Source organism: Lycium barbarum, chromosome 1 (assembly GCF_019175385.1).
Source record: "Lycium barbarum isolate Lr01 chromosome 1, ASM1917538v2, whole genome shotgun sequence".
In the NCBI taxonomy this organism is placed as follows: domain Eukaryota; kingdom Viridiplantae; phylum Streptophyta; class Magnoliopsida; order Solanales; family Solanaceae; genus Lycium; species Lycium barbarum.
Window position 1 is genome coordinate 155,787,104 of NC_083337.1, and position 20,850 is coordinate 155,807,953.

The following is a 20,850-nucleotide window of genomic DNA, read 5'->3' on the forward strand; positions in this document are numbered from 1 at the left end:
TTAGTATAGTCTATGTTCAGGAAACCAGGTGGGTGAGCTCTACTGCTCGGAATGTAGATGGGTAGAAACTTTTGTTTTCAACAGGCCCAAAGGGTAAGAATGGAGTAGGCATTTTTGTTGATAGTGAGCTCAGGGATTTTGTGGTAGAGGTTAAGAGGGTAAATGATAGGATGATGGTTACTAAGATGGTTGTTGGTGGGCATACATTGAACGTTGCTAGTGCTTACGCACCTCAAGTAGGCTTGGATGAGGAGGTTAAGAGGCAGTTCTGGGATAACTTGGACGAGGTTGTTCGAGATATTCTGTCCACCAAGAAGTTACTCCTAGGGGGTGACTTCAATGGTCACATCGGGAAGGAGTCTAAGGGATATGATGATGTACATGGTGGTTTCGGTTTTGGAGATAGAAACGAAGGTGGAAATTCATTTTAGATTTCGCTAAAGCTTTTGAGTTGGTCATAGCTAACGCGAGTTTTCAAAAGTGGGAGGAGCACTGGCTCACCTTTCAGAGTGTGGTAGCCAGGACTCAGATCGACAAACTACTCTTTCGGAAGAGTGATATAGGTTTATGTACGGACCGCAAGGTTATTCTATGTGAGAATCTCACGAAAGGGTATCTCTGGTAGGCATAAATGTGGTTGGTGGTGGAATGAGGAGGTACAAGGGAAAGTGAGAGCGAAGAAGGTGGCGTACTTGAAGCTACTGGAAATTAAAGACGAGAAAGAGAAAAGAGAGAACAGGGAGCAGTACAAAGCGGCAAGGAAGGAGGCAAAGTTAGCAGTTACAGCAGCGAAGACAACGGCATTTGAAAGTTTGTACGAAGAGTTAGGGGACAAAGGCGGGGACATGAAGCTATATGGGTTAAACAAAGAAAGAGAGAGAGAGAGAGGAAGGCCCGTGACCTGGACTTAGTGAAGTGCATCAAAGATGACTAGGGAAATGTATAGGTGGCATAAGAACATATTAGACGAAGGTAGCAGACCTACTTCCACAGACTTTTGAATGAAGAGGGGGATAGGAGTATCGTGGTAGGTTATTCGAAACACTCTGAGAGTCGTGGTGATTTTAGGTATTGCAGGGGTATTAAGGTTGATGAGGTTGAGGGGGCTATGCGTAGGATGAGTAGGCGTAAAGCAGTTGGGTCAAACGAGATTCCAGTGGAATTTTGAAAGAGTGCGGGTAGAGCAGGTTTGGAGTGGTTGACTGGGTTGTTTAATGTCATGTTTAGGACGACAAAGATGCTCGAAGAGTGGAGGTTGAGTACAATGATTCCGTTGTACAAGAATAAGGTTGATATCCAAAACTGCAACAACTATAGGGGTATCAAGTTGCTGAGCCACCCCATAAAAGTTTGGGAGAGGGTTGTGGAGTTGAAGTTGAGGAAGAGAGTGTCTATTTATGAGAACCAGTTCGAATTCATGTTGGATGATAGACTACGGAAGCCATTCGTTTATAAGGAGATTGGTGGAGCAGTACAGGAAAGGAGATGGACTTGCATATGGTGTTTATTGACTTAGAGAAAGATTACGACAAAGCCCCAAGAGAAGTCCTCTGGAGATGTTTGGAGGTTAGAGGGAGTCCGGTATCATACATTAGGGCTATCAAGGATATGTATGATAGAGCTAAGACCTAGGTAAGGACAGTGGGAAAAGATTCTGGACACTTTCCATTCGTGATGGTTTGCATCAGAGATCAGCCCTTAGCCCATTTTTATTTACTTTAGCATTGGATGTATTGATGATTCACATTCAAGGGGAGGTGTCGTGGTGCATGTTATTTGCAAATGAAATTGTATAGACCAAGAGACACAGGGCCAGGTGAACGGCGGGTTGGATGTTTGAAGACAGGTCCTGGAGCCTAAAGGGTTCAGGTTGAGTAAGACGAAGACAAAGTATGTGGAGTGCAAGTTCAGTGTGGTGACAAGTGAGGCTGACGTGGTAGTGAAGTTGGACTCACAAGTTCTCACAAAGAGAGGGAGTTTCAAGTACCTTGGAGCTATAATCCAAGATAATGGAGAGATTGACAAGGATGTTACACATCTTATTGGAGTAGGGTGGTTGAGATGGAGCCTCACATCTAGTGTCCTATGTGACAAGAAGGTACCACCAAGACTTAAAGAGAAGTTCTACAGAATTGTGGTTAGACCGGCGTTGTATGGAGCAGAGTGTTGGCCAGTCAATAACTCTCATGTCTAGAAGATGAAAGTTGCGGAAATGAGGAAGTTGAGATGGATGTGTGGGCTTACTCGGAGAGATATGGTCAAAAATAAAGATATTCAGGACAAGGTGGGAGTAGCCTCTGTGATAGACAAGATGGGGGAGACGATAGTGAGATGGTTTAGACATGTCCAACAGAGAGATATAGATGCCCCCGGTAAGGAGATATGAGAGGTTGTCAATGGAGGGCTGGAGGAGAGGTAGAGGTAGCCCGAAGAAATATTAAGGAGGGGTGATCAGGCAGTACATGGCAAGTCTTCAGGTTACCGACAATATGACCCTGGTATGACGAACCTTCACTTTATGGACAATGACTTTGAGATAATTTCACTCAAACATCTATATCTATATAAATATATAAAGCAGGGACATCAGCCCGGTGATGTGGCGCAACTAAAACTCAGAAATAGTATTTATCTATTTTTACACAATTTTTTGATAGTTAATCCCATTTAACTCAAATTTTTATTAAAAAGAAAGGTGCCCCTTCGCTTAAAAATTTTACCGAAGCGTCACTCCTTGCCCTCCTCTTTTTTGCTCGCACGCCTGCCCTCTTTTTAGTTTAATGTAACACTTTGTTTGGATGGTTGTTACATATTGTTTCATAATGTATCATATTGTATTGTAATGTGTTGTATTATATCGTATTGTATTGTTTTGATTAACACTTGGATAGATTGTATCGTTTTCCGTCGTTACATAATCTCACACATAAGCGATCTAAAGGATAAACTTACAAGAAAAGTAGGGTACCGGATAGAGCTACCTCAAAAAGGTAGGGTAAATGATATAATAGAATTATTAGATAATCAAAATGAGAGGAAAAGATAAGGTAACGACGCAATAACACTAAATCGGTTGTTATATAAAATGAGACTTTTCGTCGTTACGTAACAACAGATTTAACAATACATTAAAATTAAATTGATAATCAAAATAAATATTGTATTTAAACTAACAACACATTACAATACAATAGGTAACAACCATCCAAACAAGCTGTAAAAGTCTTTTGAAAACGCCTTAATCTTCTCTGCTTCCTCCCACTCGCTCGCTACGGTAACGCCTTAATCGCTCTGATTTCCTTTCTCCTCTTACATTTTTGTCCCGCATACCCAAAACAGCCCCATCATCTCTGAACAAGGCTCTGAGTCACTACTGCCCCATATTTGAGTGCCCAAACCTGCCACTCTCTCTGAATGCCCATGGACTTGGCTCCGAAACTTCAAGCTACTCTTTCCCCAACTTTGTTTTCCCCGTTAATATATTTTTTTTCAGTCAAAATTCACTATACTATATACGCTTACATTGATGTTTAAACTTCATCACGAGGCTTTGCTTTTTTCCCCTCTTCATTCATGAGAAGTTATCATAGCTAGGATATTCTGCTAATTTTTTTTAAATAATTTGTGTCGGATGAAGTACTGGGTATTGGCACCACTTGTGAGTCATAATATACACATACTTTATGAGCAAAAATGAAAGCAAGAGGGACATTGTATGCATAATCATTCTCCCACTTTTACTCTCGAAAATAATTGACCACCGTCTATGCAAATCTATATCCCGCTACAGCACTGCCAAGAGTAATAATTGAATCGTTGATAAGACCATCGAATTTGATCAAGTTAACAGACAAAGTAACTGGTATGTACTTCTTACTGTTGCGCGCCTCATTCTTTATCTACACCACTGTACGAGGAAATGATACGATAAGAATAAACAAATGATGTTGCAAAATTTCTTTGTATATCATTTTTTTAATTCCAAGAGAAAGTAAACATTGGTATGATTAATGCTGGTGAAAATTAGATTTTCAATAGTGCAACATTTTCTCCTTTGCAAAACCCTTCGACTCCTCCGTTTGTTCTATCAAAAACACAGACAACAAAATCGAATAGAGAGAAAGCTATACCGATCTGAAAATACCCAATTTTTCTTGAAAAATTGTTTTTCCTGGTTAGTCTTTGTCACTATCAATATGATGATTGACAATGTAGGTTTGAACGTCCAAGCGCCTCCCACTTTATGGTAAGATACCTTTTGTTGTAATCTTTTGTTTGATAATGATGGTGTCAATAACAATTCTTTTGATAATGGTGAGGTCAATTATACAACTTTTCTGTAGAATCTGTTATACTACAAATTACATAGGTTCATTGGATTTTAATTGATATCTATAAAATTAAACTTAAATCCATTTTGATTAGCCCAATCTCTTCGTATGTTGTGATATTGTTCAGATTGATAATGGAAAGCAACTTGGAATTCTACAATGGAACGATTCAAATTCTTGCAAATCTGAACCTTTCAATCAAGAAGGCTTACACCTTACTTCTCCTGTGATGGTTGGTCGTTTATGGACGGTAAGCTCAATTCATTAAACGTTTTGGTATTTATACGGCTCAATTCAAGAAAGTTAACAGGAGAAAGCATCATCACTTACATTGAACAGGTATTTATATAGCTGTAGTTTGAACGAAATTGCATTATAAACTATATATTACTCAGGGACTATTAATTGCATTATCGTTATAAATCGCAAGTTGGTTGCATATCTTCTTGATGATGTCTATGTGAGTAGGCTCCTGCCAAATTTACCGTGTGCCAGGTTGGAACCGGATATGCTTGCATTCTCCGGATGCTATTATGGAGGAGGATACAAGGAAAGGAGACAACTAGGTAAAATACGAAAGAGGTAGAAAATGTTAAATGTGAGTCACTGCCTATTTCAGTAAGTAACCATTAGTCTTTACATTACCCCTACTTATAGTTAATATGGTACTTATTCTTTGACATAAATTGCCAGCAAGGAGGAATTGGCACCATTCTCTTCCTTCTCTTCAAGGATGGCTGCTTTAGATTACATTGAGAGTGATGATTTTATATCCAATAACTATGGTAATATGGAAAGAATGCTTGTTGGAAGAATGTAAGTTGTTGGATGTTTTCAACCAAAATCAGTTAATTGACTTCATGATTTTCTGTCTTATAAAATAATTTTGAGACAATGGTCTTCTTCAAAAGTTTTGCTTTGCCCTATTCTTTATCCAAATACCATGTTACTTCATTTATTTGTCTGTTTCTCCGGAAAGGGCAAACTTCTTAAAAATCCTTTCGTGTTTCAGGAGATATATCGATGACAAGCCAACTATCCGCCCATATGCGAAGAGTTGTTCCTTAATCGAAATAACATGAGATTGGAAGAGTTTGCCTCACAAGTTCGATCTCAAATAGGTTTCATGGGCCAGCCAATGGAGGTAAAGCCAGGGGAGTATTTCATGAAAACCCATCAGCATGCATTTGTGCAGATTTTGATGTCAAAGCTAGAGAATACGCAAGTTTATATAGAAATCCCACTTATAGTGTTAGGAGAGATATGGTTGTAGTAACTGATAGACACGTTAGTGAGTAAGCGCAAGAATGCTCTAATACAGAATGTATTGAGAATGAACCTGAAATTCAATGAAGAGGGCTTCCTAAAGACATGACACGCAGATTCTGGCAGGCCTTTTAAAACAGAACAGCCAGAAATGGAGGATGATTTTCGCAAAGTAAAGAATAGTTGCACACGAAGAGTGGTGAGTGCAATGAAGGATTGAAACTAATGAGGATAACAAATGGTCGTAGTATAGAAGTTCGTAACAATTCCCTTCCTTTCTGCAAATTGGTTGTATTTTCTTGATATTATTTAAACATCCTGTAGCTTAGGATCATTTTCTGGCAACGTGATGAACCCATTTAGAACTGATTCATTTTCTCTTTTTATGGCCGTGACAGTAGGATTTCTGGTGTTAGTAAGGCTTGCACTTCAAATTTGTGTCCAGCAAAGTTATGTGACATTTCTTAGAAGTCTCCATAAAAAGTTCTAATTGCTAAGCTTACATATTTATTTATTTTTGCTTGGTTTAAATCGGAGAATATGTAGAAGATGAAATTGATCAAAGATGAAGACTTTTGCAACCATTAATTAAGGTTCTTCAGATATGTGACACTGTCAAATCTTTTAATTTATGTTGGAATATTCTTAATATTTTAGTTTTTACAAGAATCTATGTTTTCGTTATTTTAATATTGGACTATTAGGAAGGATTATTTGTAAGTTTAATGAGGTCACTCGCGCGGGCAAATTATCTAGTATGTTACTAAATAAGGGGAAAATAAGGGAAGAAGTCTGACATATACTACACAGCAATTACATGGCCATCTTGCGCGAAGCTGATGCATTAACACCTCTATTATAATAGGCATACATTTGTTGTGATAAATTTGGGGATCATAATAACTTTCATGGACCCAAACTTCTTATTCTCTAGACAAAACAAAACTGTTGTTTACAATAACACATACTCAAATCGCATTGAATTGCTAATTTTCAAAATTAATTGCATAAACAATGATTGAATTGAACTAAATAAAACATCTTACCTTTTTCATGGTAAATATGTGTGTAAGGAATATCATAAACATAACTGAAAGGAGAATTAAAGGAGCAATGCTGTCTACCATTGTTATTTTCGTCACTGTTAATCTGCAAAAAAGTTTTGAGTGTTAACGCTGAAACCGAAAAATCCAAATACTTGTAATAAAAACCTAAAAGACATTCCCTTTTCTACTTCTTTGGGTTTTCCTCTTAATGTTAATCCATTTTTTTATCTTCTCCCTGATTTGATGTAGATAACACTTTATTTTAAATTATGAGACAACATATACTTAGTGTCATTTGACTGTTGTTTAGAAGTGGATAAATATCAAGCACAAACAGATTGGCATAAACAGACAACAAAGAAATATTTTTTGCTATCATGACAGATCAAATTCATATAACAAAACAAAGAGATATGTTCCATCCATGAAAAACTAATTAAATCCATTACTCGGGATAGTAGTTGAATGTTTACCTGGACCAAATGTGATTCAAATGGTGATTATGATGGCTTTGTCTCAACTGCTCGGAAGGAGCATCAAAAGAAAACGGAGAAAAGATAACTGTAGGCTTGTGCAAGAAGTAGGAGAAGAGCATAGATTTAGAGGCTAAGGAAATTAAGAATAACCGGCGGAAGAAAATATTTACACTTTTCAAGAGAACCTTGTAGAAAAGATATTCTTTACATTTGAGAGAGTAATTGATGGTTACAGTGTAAAAGAACAAACTCTAGGTTTTGGTATTAAGAATCGGATTTCTCGTTTTGGAGCGGAGTGTTGCTCATTTTTATAGCAATTATGTAAAACAATCAATGATATATATCAATCCTGAAGGAAGGAAGAGCAATCTTGGCTGGGGCAATAACAATGAAGACACAACTTTTCCTTTTTCTTCAGTTATATTAGTTAACAGACGCTACTGTTGTTTTTTTCAGTAAAGCGCAGAAAGTTTTTATAAATAAGGAAAATGGCAAAAAATTGAGAGAAAAGATAAATAAGTATACTGATATATTAGAGCGCAACATCAGCGGGCTTATGTTCTGCTTTTATATATTTACTAGTATACTTGTCCGCACTTTGCGCAATCATAAAAAAAAATCTTTACTAATAAAGCATCCTTTTGCGATTCTTTAAAATTATTTATAAATATTTTTTACCGAAAGATCATTGGGTTGTTGTTGTTGTTGTATTTTTTACCGAAAGATATTCAAGTTAAATATGAAACAACCCACTTAAACTGATATATATACTTGAATTAAAAAACATATATAAAATCTATATATATAATAAAGCTAGGCATAAGAGAGGTGATGTGGCATGCCTCTAAAGCCAAGAATGGCATTTATCTTTTTTCTCAAATTTTTGATATTTTCTTAATTTTCCTATTTATATGATTTATTAAAAAATCTAAAAAATATTCCTTAATTACATTCTCCTAATTACCCATCTCTTTTTCAGTTTAGAAGCCCAAAACTCATTATCGTTAATTTAGTGATTTAGTGATCATTTATTATGCACCTTTTTTTTTTTTTCTTAGTTCTAGCATCTACTCAAATTTTGTTCATCTTCCTTTCTTTTAATAGTTTACGGTTAAAAGCTTGAGAATGCAAACAAAATGTGAAATTAGTATACAAAAGGTTCTTCCGTAACTCGGGTAATCTGGTTATTCACTTGATTGATATATAGCGAATATATTGCTTTTTTTTTTTATGGTTTAGAGACGTGTTCCTTAATAGTCGAATACTATCTGGAACTCATGTCTGTTTCATTCACATGTTCTCTTTTACGTACTCTCTGCTACGGTTAAGTGTCTTTATGGCTAATAATAATTTGTTTTTCTCTCAATCGCTTTTCAGGTATTTTTAATTTCTTTTGTTGTAATAGTCCTTCCATATATGATTTTGCACAGGTTTATTTTGTAAATGTGATAGGATGTGATATTTGATGTTTTCTCTAATACTACGAACACAAAAACTTTCTTAGCCTATTGTATTCTCATATTTTTGCTTTTTTTAAAGGGTTGTTCCCTTTTGCATTTTTAAAGGGTTGATTTCTTCTTTATTATGACTAATTTGTTTAAATTTCCTTTTCTATATTTATTTGACAACTGATTTTGTATAGGTTGTGTAAGTTCTAATGTTATTTGATATTTGATGCTTTCTCTTTGTGCTGTGGATTGTGCCGTTTAGACACATATTAAAGAATAACTAAAACAAATGTGATGTTTATGGAAAAATTTAATTATTCATATATATACTTCAACAATTTAATTAAATAATTGGAGCAATATAATTTAAAACAATTAGTCTTAACAAATTATATTAGTCTACTTATTACATATAGTATGAGTTTCAAACATTTATGCCTCCTCTGTTCTCATAATTTCACATAGCTTCTCTATAATCAATTAATCAGAGAGTTTGCAAGACAATTTCGTCGTACTCTCTCTTATTTTCATTTGTTTTCTTTGTCTATTAATTTTCTTCTATCATATATTTTTTCTGTAAGTTTTATTTGAAAGAAATACAATTTTCCTTAATCTTATTCTCTCTGTTTCATTTTTGTTCGTACTATTTTACTTTTAGTCCATTCTACTATTACTGAAAAACTTTTATAATCATATAAATATTACATTTTAAGATCACAAGCATCAAACGTCTTATAGACACACAAATAGTATAGTATATTTAAGATCACAAATTTTAAAAAAATTCGTTTCTTTTAAAACTTTGTATTGAGTCAAACAAATTGAAATGGAGAAAGTACCATTTTTTCTCCTTCTCATTATTCTTTTTATTTCCTTTTTTCCTTATTCAGGTTCATACTTACTGATTTAAATGCGTTTTCATATTTAACGTGTAATTTCTATCAAATAAACTATATATAGGAAATTAAAGAATCATGAAAAAAATGATAGAATTCTAAAAAGATGTTCTATTAGTAAAGATTGAGTTAAATATTTATTTTAATATTCAACTTTCGTTCTCGACCGCGCAAAGCGCGGAAACTTACGCTAGTTAAAAAATAAGGAGAAAGAGGGACAATGGTAACTTAATAATCTAGGGGAAATGGTTATGTGCCTTTTTATCTTCTTCTCCTAAGGACTTTTTGTTAGCATTTTGTTTCATTCCACAAATCGTTAACACTTATTCTTAGTTTCTTAAGATTAAATATGCAACCCAATTAAAATGGTCTTGATATTAGTAATTAGAAAGAGTGCCAAGGTGAATATTGTATACCTCATCAGTTGAATATTAATAAAGGTAGACTGACAAAACAAAGATTCTAGGGAGTGATTCAAGAAAAAAATCGTCAGAATGATATCTCTAGTAAAAGAGCAAATGACTCTATCAAACATAATACACATACGGAACATCTAAGCTCCGGCACTTCAGCTAAAATAACTGAAATTCTAAAAGATTACTTCTTCAAATTGAATAAATTTAAAGCGGGAAAATAAAAGGCATTAAAACTATAACACCATGTAAAGATTGTAGATATCTTATAATACAACATTGTTTCATAAATTAAAACCAAAAAAAATTGAATACATTTTAAAAAAAATATACCCCACCTCAACCATTCTGTTGTAAACCAAATCCATCCATGCATAGATACATGATATTTCAGAGTGCTCTCCATGATGAGATGTTAAGAAATTTACCTACAAAGACAAAAGGGCATAATACAAAACAATGGCAAACACAAGTCCAATGGAAAAGAGAATAAAAGTAAGGGCATAATAAGAAAGAGAAATAAAATATATGGTAGAGTACTTAAGTATATAATTAGGATAAAGGGTAAAATAAACTATGACATAGAGCCCGTTTGGATTGGCTTATAAGTTGGCTTATAAGTTATTTTCAGCTTTTTTGAGTGTTTGGCTGGCCAGCTTAAAGTCATTTTATGCTTAAAATAAGCTCAAAAAAATAATTGGACCCATTTGACTTAGTTTATCTAAAGCAGCTTATAAGCTGAAAACAGCTTATAAGCCAAAAAAAATAAGTTGGACTACCCCAACTTATTTTTTTCAGCTTATAAGCTGCAAACAGCTTTAAGCTGTAAGCCAATCCAAACGGGCTCATAGTAAGTAAGGCCATAATGGAAAGTAGAAATACGAATTCACTGAATCGCACTAATTGATTGTTATATAAAATGGGTATTTTCATCATTCACAATACAACACAATACAATACAATACAATAAAATCTTAAATAACAGTCAAAACATATATTATACCTAAAATAACAACACAATAAGTAACAATTGTTCGAACAACCTATAAAAGATGAAGTAAGGGACAGAATGGGGAGGAATTATATCATTCAGCTAGTTTCCAACAAAGAAATTGTGTTGAGCATGTCAAAACAAAGATATCTAATAAAGAAAAAACAAAGATAAACATTCCATTCATACACTCTAGGTAATCCTTTAAAAATTTCATACCTGGAGCAAATTTGATTCAAAACTCTGCTCATGTTTTATTACCAGAAATGCGACATTTTCTTGTTCAACAAAACTTGAAAATAAAAAGATACCGATCACAATAGAAGTAATCACTCTTAATAATATATTAAGAATAATAAATGCCATTCTTAATTAATAGAATGTTAAGACAAATGAATACAATTTTCAAACGTGAGTGCTCCATTAGATTGGAATACAAAAACGTATAAACTGAAAGACTAAGCTAATTAACATCAGATCACGTAATTAAGAGATTTAATTAAACAGTGACTTTGAGTTTTTTTTAATATAGCACATAAATGAAAAAAAAAAGGAAAATAATATTAAAAAAAGTGAGAAAAAGAATAAATACCAATGTTGGCCATAGAGAGGTGTCACATCACATTATCTATGCATAGCTTTATATTAGATATAGATTATATAGATTTAGCCGGTGTAACAAACTTAAGATCGAGTTATCAATTACTATAAATTTGTAACATCATTTTATTAAGTTTATGAAAAGGAGTAGTATATTGTTATAACATATTCAATAGGCATATTCTTTAACCCCACTTCAGATATTTTAGGGTCTTAAGTTGAGCTTTGAAGTCTTGGACTTCAAATTTTTTGGATTGAAAATTTTTAAACTTTCAAACATAGGAGTCTGAAATTGAGGACTCCCAAGCGTAATTTTAAATCCAAATGTTCAAATTGCACGCTCAATATGTTAAACTTTAGATAGTTAGGTTTGATAATTCTAAACTTCTGATCTTAGGATGGGCTTATACCTATATAACATATTCAATAGGCATATTCTTTAACCCCACTTCAGATATTTTAGGGTCTTAAGTTGAGCTTTGAAGTCTTGGACTTCAAATTTTTTGGATTGAAAATTTTTAAACTTTCAAACATAGGAGTCTGAAATTGAGGACTCCCAAGCGTAATTTTAAATCCAAATGTTCAAATTGCACGCTCAATATGTTAAACTTTAGATAGTTAGGTTTGATAATTCTAAACTTCTGATCTTAGGATGGGCTTATACCTATAAGCTGCAAACAACTTATAAGTTAAAAAAAATAAGTTGGGTAGGCTATTTTTTTTTTTTTTTGGGCTTATAAGTTGTTTTCAGCTTATAAGCTGCTTTAGATAAGCTAAGTCAAATGGGCCCAATTATTTTTTTAAGCTTATTTTAAGCATAAAATGACTTTAAACTGGCCAGCCAAACACTGAAAAAAGCTGAAAACAGCTTATAAGCAACTTATAAGCCAATCCAAACGAGCTCTTAATATTTGCACTTTATATTTTCAACCAAGCAATTCTCAACTTCAGCCTAATTAGTCTGAAATTGATTTTGAGGTGGTTAAAGTTTAACTTTATAAACCTCCACCAAGGATCCTAATAAATACCTCTATTTCTGCACTCTTCCCCGGATAAGACAAATGAGATGAAAGACTCTTCCCAAAAGAATCAAACCACTCATTCAAGCTTTTACTCCCTCCGTCGCAAAATTTTAAAAAAAAAATTGAAATTTATGATCAAAAATAAATTATAAATATCTATGTAGCCGTAAACCATTTAGGATAAAAGGATAAGTTTTTAAGTTACTATAAAAATGTATATAATTTTTTTTTGACCGCCTAAAAACGAAATTCTACGGGCAGACTACCCCAACTTTTTAATCCAATCTGTGGCCAATGCATGGCCTTTCTTCTTTAACATCACGAATTTCATCACTCTGCAAATCCCCACATTCCACAGCTCCTAACCCCACAAACTCAATGGAAGTAGAAGTGAAACTCCGTTTACCAAACGCCGTTACTCACCAACGTGTCTCCTCAATTCTGTCACCATACCATCTCAAGACTCACGCCCAAGAGAACATCTTCTTTGATGGACCCAACTCCGAACTCTCCTCCAAACTCGCCGTACTCCGTCTCCGCTTCTACGATGTCGATGCCCAATGCATTATCTCCCTCAAGGCTAAACCCCTCATTTCAAACGGTATTGAAAGCAAAAATATTTATTTATAAACTCATAAATCTCTGTATTCACCTGACAGAATCTAAATAGGATTAGAAAGACAACTTCTTGTTATTATTCAAACGTACCCAACTAGTTATGAAATCGAATTGATAGCCTCCACCAGCATTCTAGCTTGTCGGATAGCTAGATTTGTCTCAATTTTTTATCTCCGTCCTTCAGCCTTTTTCATATTAGCTTCGGCTATTTCAAGAGTTTGCTGAGCTTCTTGTGGATCAATGTCATTACCCTTCTCTGCAGGTATTCTCAAAATCCCTATATCTACATCTGTGGCAATAGGGCCGTGACTTCTTAATATGCCAATTTGACCACTATTAGTAAGTAAAAAATGATTTCTTCCACTTCTGAATCCCAAACAATTCGATTAGGGTCAGTTCACTTAGATTTAAGGTCATTTCTTCAAATTGCATCACCCCTATTAGCAATCCTATTTATAATTGTATGAAATCTATTTAACTCAAAACAGGAAAACCTATTCCTATATGAATTTGACAATAAATCCTAATCAATTTTGATTTTTTTACAGCTTTGAATCATTTTTGCCAACAGGTATCAGTCGTATTGAAGAAGATGAAGAACCCATTGACCCTTCCATTGGCCGGGCGTGTGTTTCAGAACCGTGGCGGCTGGTGTTGCTCGATTCTTCGAGGATAATACGAAGGGTGAGAGAAGAGTATGGAATTGGAGAAAAGGGTTTGGTTTGTTTGGGCGGGTTTAGGAATGTGAGAGCAGTGTATGAGTGGAATGGATTGAAATTGGAGCTAGATGAAACACATTATGATTTTGGAATGAATTATGAGATTGAATGTGAGAGTTCTGATCCTGAAAGAGCTAAGGATTTGCTGGAGGAGTTTTTGAAGAGTCATGGTATTGACTATTCCTACTCTAATGTTTCTAAATTTGCCATTTTTCGTTCTGGAAAATTGCCTCAGTAAGTTATACTAGTAACAATGTTTGTGTAGAACTTCAGAAGTATTCTTTGTGGCAGAATATTCTCTAAAACTTTATATTGACATAGGCTAATGGGTTCAATTCTGAAATGAATTATGGATGCAGTCCTTGTTATGCTGACCATGATTAGCATCACTTTTATTAGGAATTAGTAGTCTCATAGTGAGATTTTATTTGGATACCTTCGCATGATCCTCTGTAAAAGCTGATAATATGCAATTATCTTTGCTCAAGCCTTAAGCTTCAATGATTTATCCTTTTCATTTACTAATTAACTAGTAGCCATTTCCAATGTAGATTCTTTATTGACTGATTATGAATGCTGCAACTCTAAACACCATGCTAGATGATGTTATCAGACATGGTTGTACTGATTATACAAGACACCAGGCTATATCTGTATTCTAGACACTTTACGGCGGGCAATATGTGGGGAATGCCCTTCAAGTGATCTTTTCTAGTGAATGAAAATAAGATTTCTGGACTTCTTGTGCAACTCAAATGGTATCACCAGCCATAGGTGGACAAGAGTTGTCTGCCCTGTAAGGTCAAAAATGTGGAATGAAGATTAATATGTTCAAGACACCATGAATAGCTAGGATAGAAGATGGACAAAAGTCTTACACTGCATTCAGGATCAGTCTTGAGAATAAAGGATTTGTTGAAACCCATTTTATGTCATTCTTATCGACAGAGGGACTAAATTGGAAGTTAGGTCAATGTGGATCACCAAACTCCAGCTCTTTTACATCTGTTATGAACCCCACTAAATTTAAGGAATTTGGGAGATTTAAGCATACAGAATCTCCTCACTTTGAGCTATGCCAGAAATCTGGTATAAACTGACAACAAGAACAGCCATTCCAAGAGCTAGAACTTTTTAATTGATTAGTGTAGGAACAGACAAGAAAAGGTTAACTTCACCATAGAATTTGTAAAACAAATCATTTCTATCAACTAAGGAATTGGGAAATTGTAGTATGATCTTCTCATTTTATCTTCTTATACGGTGGTTGATTATCTTCTTCCTCGTCATCATCATCATCCTCTTCATCATCGGAATCATCATTTTCATCGTCATCTTCGTCATCGGAATCATCATCATGCCCTCCATTTCCATTTGCCCCAGCATCATCTCCATCAGAATCCTCTTCATCATCATCATCATCATCACTTCCTCCTTCTTCATCATCATCTTCGTCATTATCGGTGCCCTCGCCATCTTCATCTTCATCATCATCATCATCATCCTCAGTATCACTTGAATCTTTGGGTTCATTATCTGGCACAGTAGCTCTTTTAAGCTCACCAAAAGGAAACCTATAATATGATTGGGCATCAAATGAACACTTGTCAAACTCACAGACAAACAAAAAGGAATACAATTAAGCAAGGAAGATCAGAATTTTTCTGTACCTCTTCTCTACTCCAACAAGGTCAGGGTACAAGCATAGAAATTCACTCTGAAAAAATGGCATCTGATTTAGCACATATTTATCAATGAAAGGAACCAAAATAGTACTGTTATAACAAGACACCAACTACAAAAACTATAAAGCAAGTTGACTCCAAACATTTTACATGTATATTCCTAGAGATTCCCAAAGCAGAACATCATTTGACAATAAGATAAACTACAATTCTTCTACAGAAGGTGCTGTAACATAGTAGTATTGAGACAAACACAGACACAATCCAAGAAAAGAATTGAACTTTCAGTACAATGAAACCTAAAATGGCGTTAAGAGAAAGGTCTAGGAGTTAAAGGGTTAAGAATGTACCATGAAGAGAAGAGAAAGAAGAGATTTTTGAGCAGCCAAAGCAGTTTCAAGCACCACTGAACAAATCATTCTCTGCAAACCCACATTGGTGGTGGAAAGTATCTCCACATCCATTGAATACCTAAAAAATGTAAGAAAGATTCAGATTTGGGAAGTAATAGTTGCAGTTAGTGCAGAAGGGCTCCACACTGAGTCACTGATGGTTGGGGAGGGGCAGCTGTTTGTAGGGTTTAGGCTTTTAAGACGCAACTTCTGTTTTTTTGTCCAAAACCAAACTTTTCATTTTAGAAGGGGAAAAAAAGAAATACATGTGACCAAATCTTACCTTGTCCCCTCAACTGTCCAAGGCGGTCCAAAAGATAAAAGATTTCCTCTTTTTTTTTTTTTTTTTTTTTTTTTTGGTATTTTTGTAATTGTACCTAGTTTATATAGTTTGTAGGTTCATTCCTTTACTAACTTTTATTATTGGAATATGCAGAAAATACTTTAATGTTCTAAAAATAACCACAATATAGGACAACATACATTAAATTTTTAATGGATAAATCATGTGTTTTGTACATCACCAACCACTTAATAAACCTTCCTTAGGACTCAAAGCTCTTCTTTTTTTCGGGGGGTGTTTGGTATCTTTTCTGGCACTGATTTAGTTGAATTCATGTCGAAAAATTTCATTTGAGGGTTAAGTATTTGCTAAAAGACAATTTCATTTCCTAGGTTTGAATCCGAAACTTTTATTTAAGAATGAACAAGTAATTATTACTCCACCACTGTGGCGTTAGGACTCAAAACTCATGTTCATTAGTATATTACTTACTGAAGAACAAAATATGTCAACTGCATAACAATTGACTCTAACAACCACACCAAACTTCTAGTATATAGACAAATTTATGTTAAAATAATAAAATCCACGTGTTTCTCACAGGATCGATATAAGTATTACTTAACATTTTTTGAGATTTTAAATCTATATATTTTCATTCATAAATTATCTTTTGGATGAATAAAACATATCTTTTGACTCCAAAATCCACCCCTACCCCAGTTCATTTTTATTGTTGCATACTTTTTCCAAATCTCTCAAACATATTAGTGATGGTGTATCCCCCGCATTTCTTGTTTTATACCATATTTAGGTGTTTGCAGGAGCCAGTTGAGGTGTACTTGTCTAAAATATCAATATACAAATATTATTCCTAGAATGTAGCCAAAAGAAGCTCAATCCTTTCTTACTATATTGCTTGTAGTGAAGAGGTGCTTTTTCTAGTAATTTTTTTAGTTTTTTTAGCAAAAGATTTGGAGACAAAGCTAATTCCAACTTCCAAGTTCCAATCTTATATAATTTCCCGTCCATTGCAGTATTTTATTATATTTTTTTTAGTAATTTACATATAGAAAATGAAATTTGATAGTCCTTCACGAGATTGGATCCGGATCCCAGAGAACTTTTATTAGCAAAAATAGAATGTGCAATGATAGTACTTGAAATTGACCCCTGGAAGAACCATCCTTTGAAATAAATTTGTCACCAATCTTGACATCTTTAGTTGAATTTCAGTTAAGCAAAAAATCAGTTGTGGAAGCGTGATTTTATAGCAAGTCCCTTGACTCTTGATTACTCCATAATTTAACCCGAAAGACTTCACAAATGTAAAGATCGTTTCGTTTGTTTATTTCCTGTTTTCCCTATATTTTGTTTAAGAAACAATTCTGGCATTCCAAATGGATTATTTTGCCTGCAAATACCCGCGACTTAAAATCTTATCCTATGTAAATTTTGTGAAAAAGAATGAAAGGAAAAAATCATAAAAATCTCCTTTGGTTAAGAATTACTACAAGCTTTTTGTTTTTGACAGAAACTCCAAAGAGAAGGTTGCTTTTTTTCACATGGGTAACAGTAATTTGATTCCAGTTTTTGCCGATCCGTGACCTATTTTTTCAAATTCCAAGTTTAAATAATAAGGATGATATGCAGATGTTGGTAACTTTAGGAACAAACCATTGCAAATCATTACTTCGTGCACTTTATAAAGCAGATTTGTTTGTTGGGATCTTTCAAGAAATCACATGATAACTATAGTAGTAACCTGTGATTAAGTTCAAAAGGAACATTATGTGTGAGTCACGATCCCATGAAACATCATTCATTCCCATTTAAAGAGAATTTATTCAGAGGTCATCAAGTGGAGTACTTGTTTTCGAACTTTTCTTCCCCTCTCCAAGCTAAATATGATAATTTTTTTTGTTTAAATCAAACTTATAGACATGAATGGATTCAGGATTTAATTCAGCCAGCGCAGAGTACTATTTTATTCACTTTGCATGAATATATAATAATTTAAAATTAACTGACTTTGCAAATTAATTTGAGTCAAACCTCATTAACCAAAATATATGCATAATCAAACTTCAAACCTGCGCTTTTGTACCTTCTGGAGAAAGCAGATTCTAGTCAAAGATCTGGAAAAGCTTTTTTCCATTTGTCCAAACTGTATTCCAAGCATACAAAGGAGTGGAGGGAAAACATAAAGAAAGAAATCAAAGTCTTTAAACATGAAAATTAATGCACAACTTTTGCTGAGAGGTTTGCACACACCGACGTAATAGGTAATAAGGTGGGATTAAAATCATAGTTGATTTCTTTTCATTTATCTATATCTAGACTAGAGAGGTAGAATTTCCATACTTGCACGGATAGGAGATAGCAAATATCAAACTAGTTCGGACACCACTATTAAAAAAATAATCCTACACTTTTGCTTAGAGGTTTAGGCAGTGGAGTGGCCACAAGTGAAGAAGGTTAGTTGAACACTCTTTATCAGAAAATTATATTGAATATGTGAAAAATTATACTATATATATCGATTAAAAATACTTTCCATACATTAATATTAAACCTTGAACACTCGTTACGGAAATTCTGGCTTCGCAAATGGGTATAGGTGTATTATTAGAAAAGGTTCTCCTTGCATTTTGGAGTAACTAATCCATTAAGCAAAAGGCAAGGGAAAAGCAAAAGCAGAGTAGAGCTAGTGGCAAGGTTAAAAAAAAAAAAAAAAAAAAAAACAGGTGACCCCATGTATCCAACCTTTTTCCACGCCGTGATTGATGGCAATATAATTCCAACATTTCTTATTTTTCACTCTTTTTTGAAGTGTCACAATTCACACTTGCCCAATTTTGGAGGGAACATGACCTTGAAGACTCAAGACCCACAAGCCATATGCAATAATCCCATCTTTTTCTTTTAGTCATTCTCAAGTTTCAACTACCACCACAACAAAGCAAAGCCACACACACACTGTGGAAAAAAGCAAAGTCAAATTTCTCAACACTTCATTAGCCTTTAGCTTTTCTGTTTTCCTTCAATGTCTTCACTTTAAACTTTATAAATACCTCCAAACACCTCTATTTTCCTTTCAAGAACACAACAAAAACCCATGGATTGGTTTTCTTGGCTGTCCAAAACAGAGCTAGAGCCATCTCTTGTTTACGAATATGGCTTAGCATTTGCTCATAACGAGCTTGAAAAAGACGATGTCCCTTACTTCAACCACGAATTCCTCCAAAGCATGGGCATTTCTATTGCCAAACACCGGCTAGAAATTCTCAAACTTGCCAAGAAAGAACGAGGAAACGTTCCAAATTCGATGTCGAAGTTTCTCATGGTAATGAAACGTACCAAGAAACGTTTTTCAAAATATTTTAGGACGTGGATTCGTCGCGAGGAATCAGCTCTTGCAATTGTGCCAAGAAGAAGTTACAGTTCAAGAGTTTGGAAGAGACCAAAAATGCTGAAGAGGAACAAGAGTGTTGTGGCACCAGCCAGGCAGAATAGTACTTTGTTGCTTACAAATGGTAGTCCAATATTCATGTCTAGTTCAAGAATTAATAGTTTCTCGAGTCCAATGGTTCATGATCTTCGTGGTGATCATGAGAAAATGGAGGTTGATTATGGTAACTATTGGGATTCCTCTGCAGTTGAAGAGATCAGGTGGGATTCAATGTTTCAGAATATGAAACCAACTTAAATTTCTCTTGCTTCTCTGTTTATTGTACTTAACTTGATTGGTGAGAGATGACTTTTTGGTTCTTCCACCAATCTTTTTATTTGTATTTTTAATTTTCAGGTTTGGTTTGGGTGTTTTAATTAGGAATTTTGGTCAGTACTTTTGTGTTAGTGATGGGATAAGCAGAAATCCACTAATTGTGTTGATTTGATGAGGATCTCTATCGGTCATGATATGGTCTCCATTATTTTAGATCTTTCTTACCATCTCTTTATCCAATTTCTAGCATTCCAAGAAGATTGGGACAAATTGTTTGTGTCATTCGAATCCAACTTCTATCATTAACTTTGGAAACATTAGTTTGAAGCAGGGTGAAAAAGTGATACACCAAAAGATTATCCATTTCATATTCAGCAGGAAATTTCTCCTGTATAGAAAAACACTCTGATGAAGAAATTATGCAGATCGTTTACTTCTAAAGTTTCATCTATCAATTTGTTTATTGTAAGCATAGTAATTATACGTATATCATTAAGGAATCAATTTCTACATATAAAATAAATAACTTAAATAATTTTAGAGTATCATAAGATACGATGATCGGTCTCTTTAACCTTTTCAAATTGTTTTCCTACTTTTGTCTTAATCAATAGTTTTAATACCTAGGTTGTGAGAAAACAGATTTTGATTGGCTTTTTCGTATCCTTGGTAGCACTGATACTAAGTTATTGATCTATAGTTTTAACTTTTATGCATTTGCCAGTGTAAAAGATATTTTACAAATAAGTGCGGTTCAAATTATTGTAACAAAATTACTTCCGGGTTACTAATCCACAACTGCTATTGACAGGCTGCAATTAACTTATAAGTACACATATGGATGAAGTGAGGGATTCGTCCATGACCTAATAATGTCAGCATACAATAAAATGCTTTTCATCCTAGGTTGCAATATTCTTAGGATACTCATGTATAC

The 20,850-nt window shown here is 34.3% G+C and overlaps 3 protein-coding genes across 3 annotated transcripts; 2 read left to right on the forward strand and 1 right to left on the reverse strand.

Moving 5' to 3' along the window:
• Nucleotides 1–12,721: 12,721 nt before the first annotated feature.
• Nucleotides 12,722–14,200, forward strand: LOC132621430 (triphosphate tunnel metalloenzyme 3-like). Its single transcript, XM_060335737.1, has 2 exons — nucleotides 12,722–13,090; nucleotides 13,679–14,200. Exons 1-2 carry the CDS (start codon nucleotides 12,784–12,786, stop codon nucleotides 14,062–14,064), a joined length of 693 nt encoding a protein of 230 aa, XP_060191720.1. The 5' UTR covers nucleotides 12,722–12,783; the 3' UTR covers nucleotides 14,065–14,200.
• Nucleotides 14,201–14,941: 741 nt separating this feature from the next.
• LOC132621511 (uncharacterized) lies at nucleotides 14,942–16,137 on the reverse strand. Its single transcript, XM_060335846.1, has 3 exons — nucleotides 15,862–16,137; nucleotides 15,497–15,543; nucleotides 14,942–15,400 (listed from the first exon to the last, which is right to left on the reverse strand). Exons 1-3 carry the CDS (start codon nucleotides 15,973–15,975, stop codon nucleotides 15,070–15,072), a joined length of 492 nt encoding a protein of 163 aa, XP_060191829.1. The 5' UTR covers nucleotides 15,976–16,137; the 3' UTR covers nucleotides 14,942–15,069.
• Nucleotides 16,138–19,093: 2,956 nt separating this feature from the next.
• On the forward strand, nucleotides 19,094–20,140 carry LOC132598860 (uncharacterized). The gene has a single exon (XM_060311993.1). It carries the CDS (start codon nucleotides 19,305–19,307, stop codon nucleotides 19,893–19,895), a length of 591 nt encoding a protein of 196 aa, XP_060167976.1. The 5' UTR covers nucleotides 19,094–19,304; the 3' UTR covers nucleotides 19,896–20,140.
• Nucleotides 20,141–20,850: the final 710 nt, after the last annotated feature.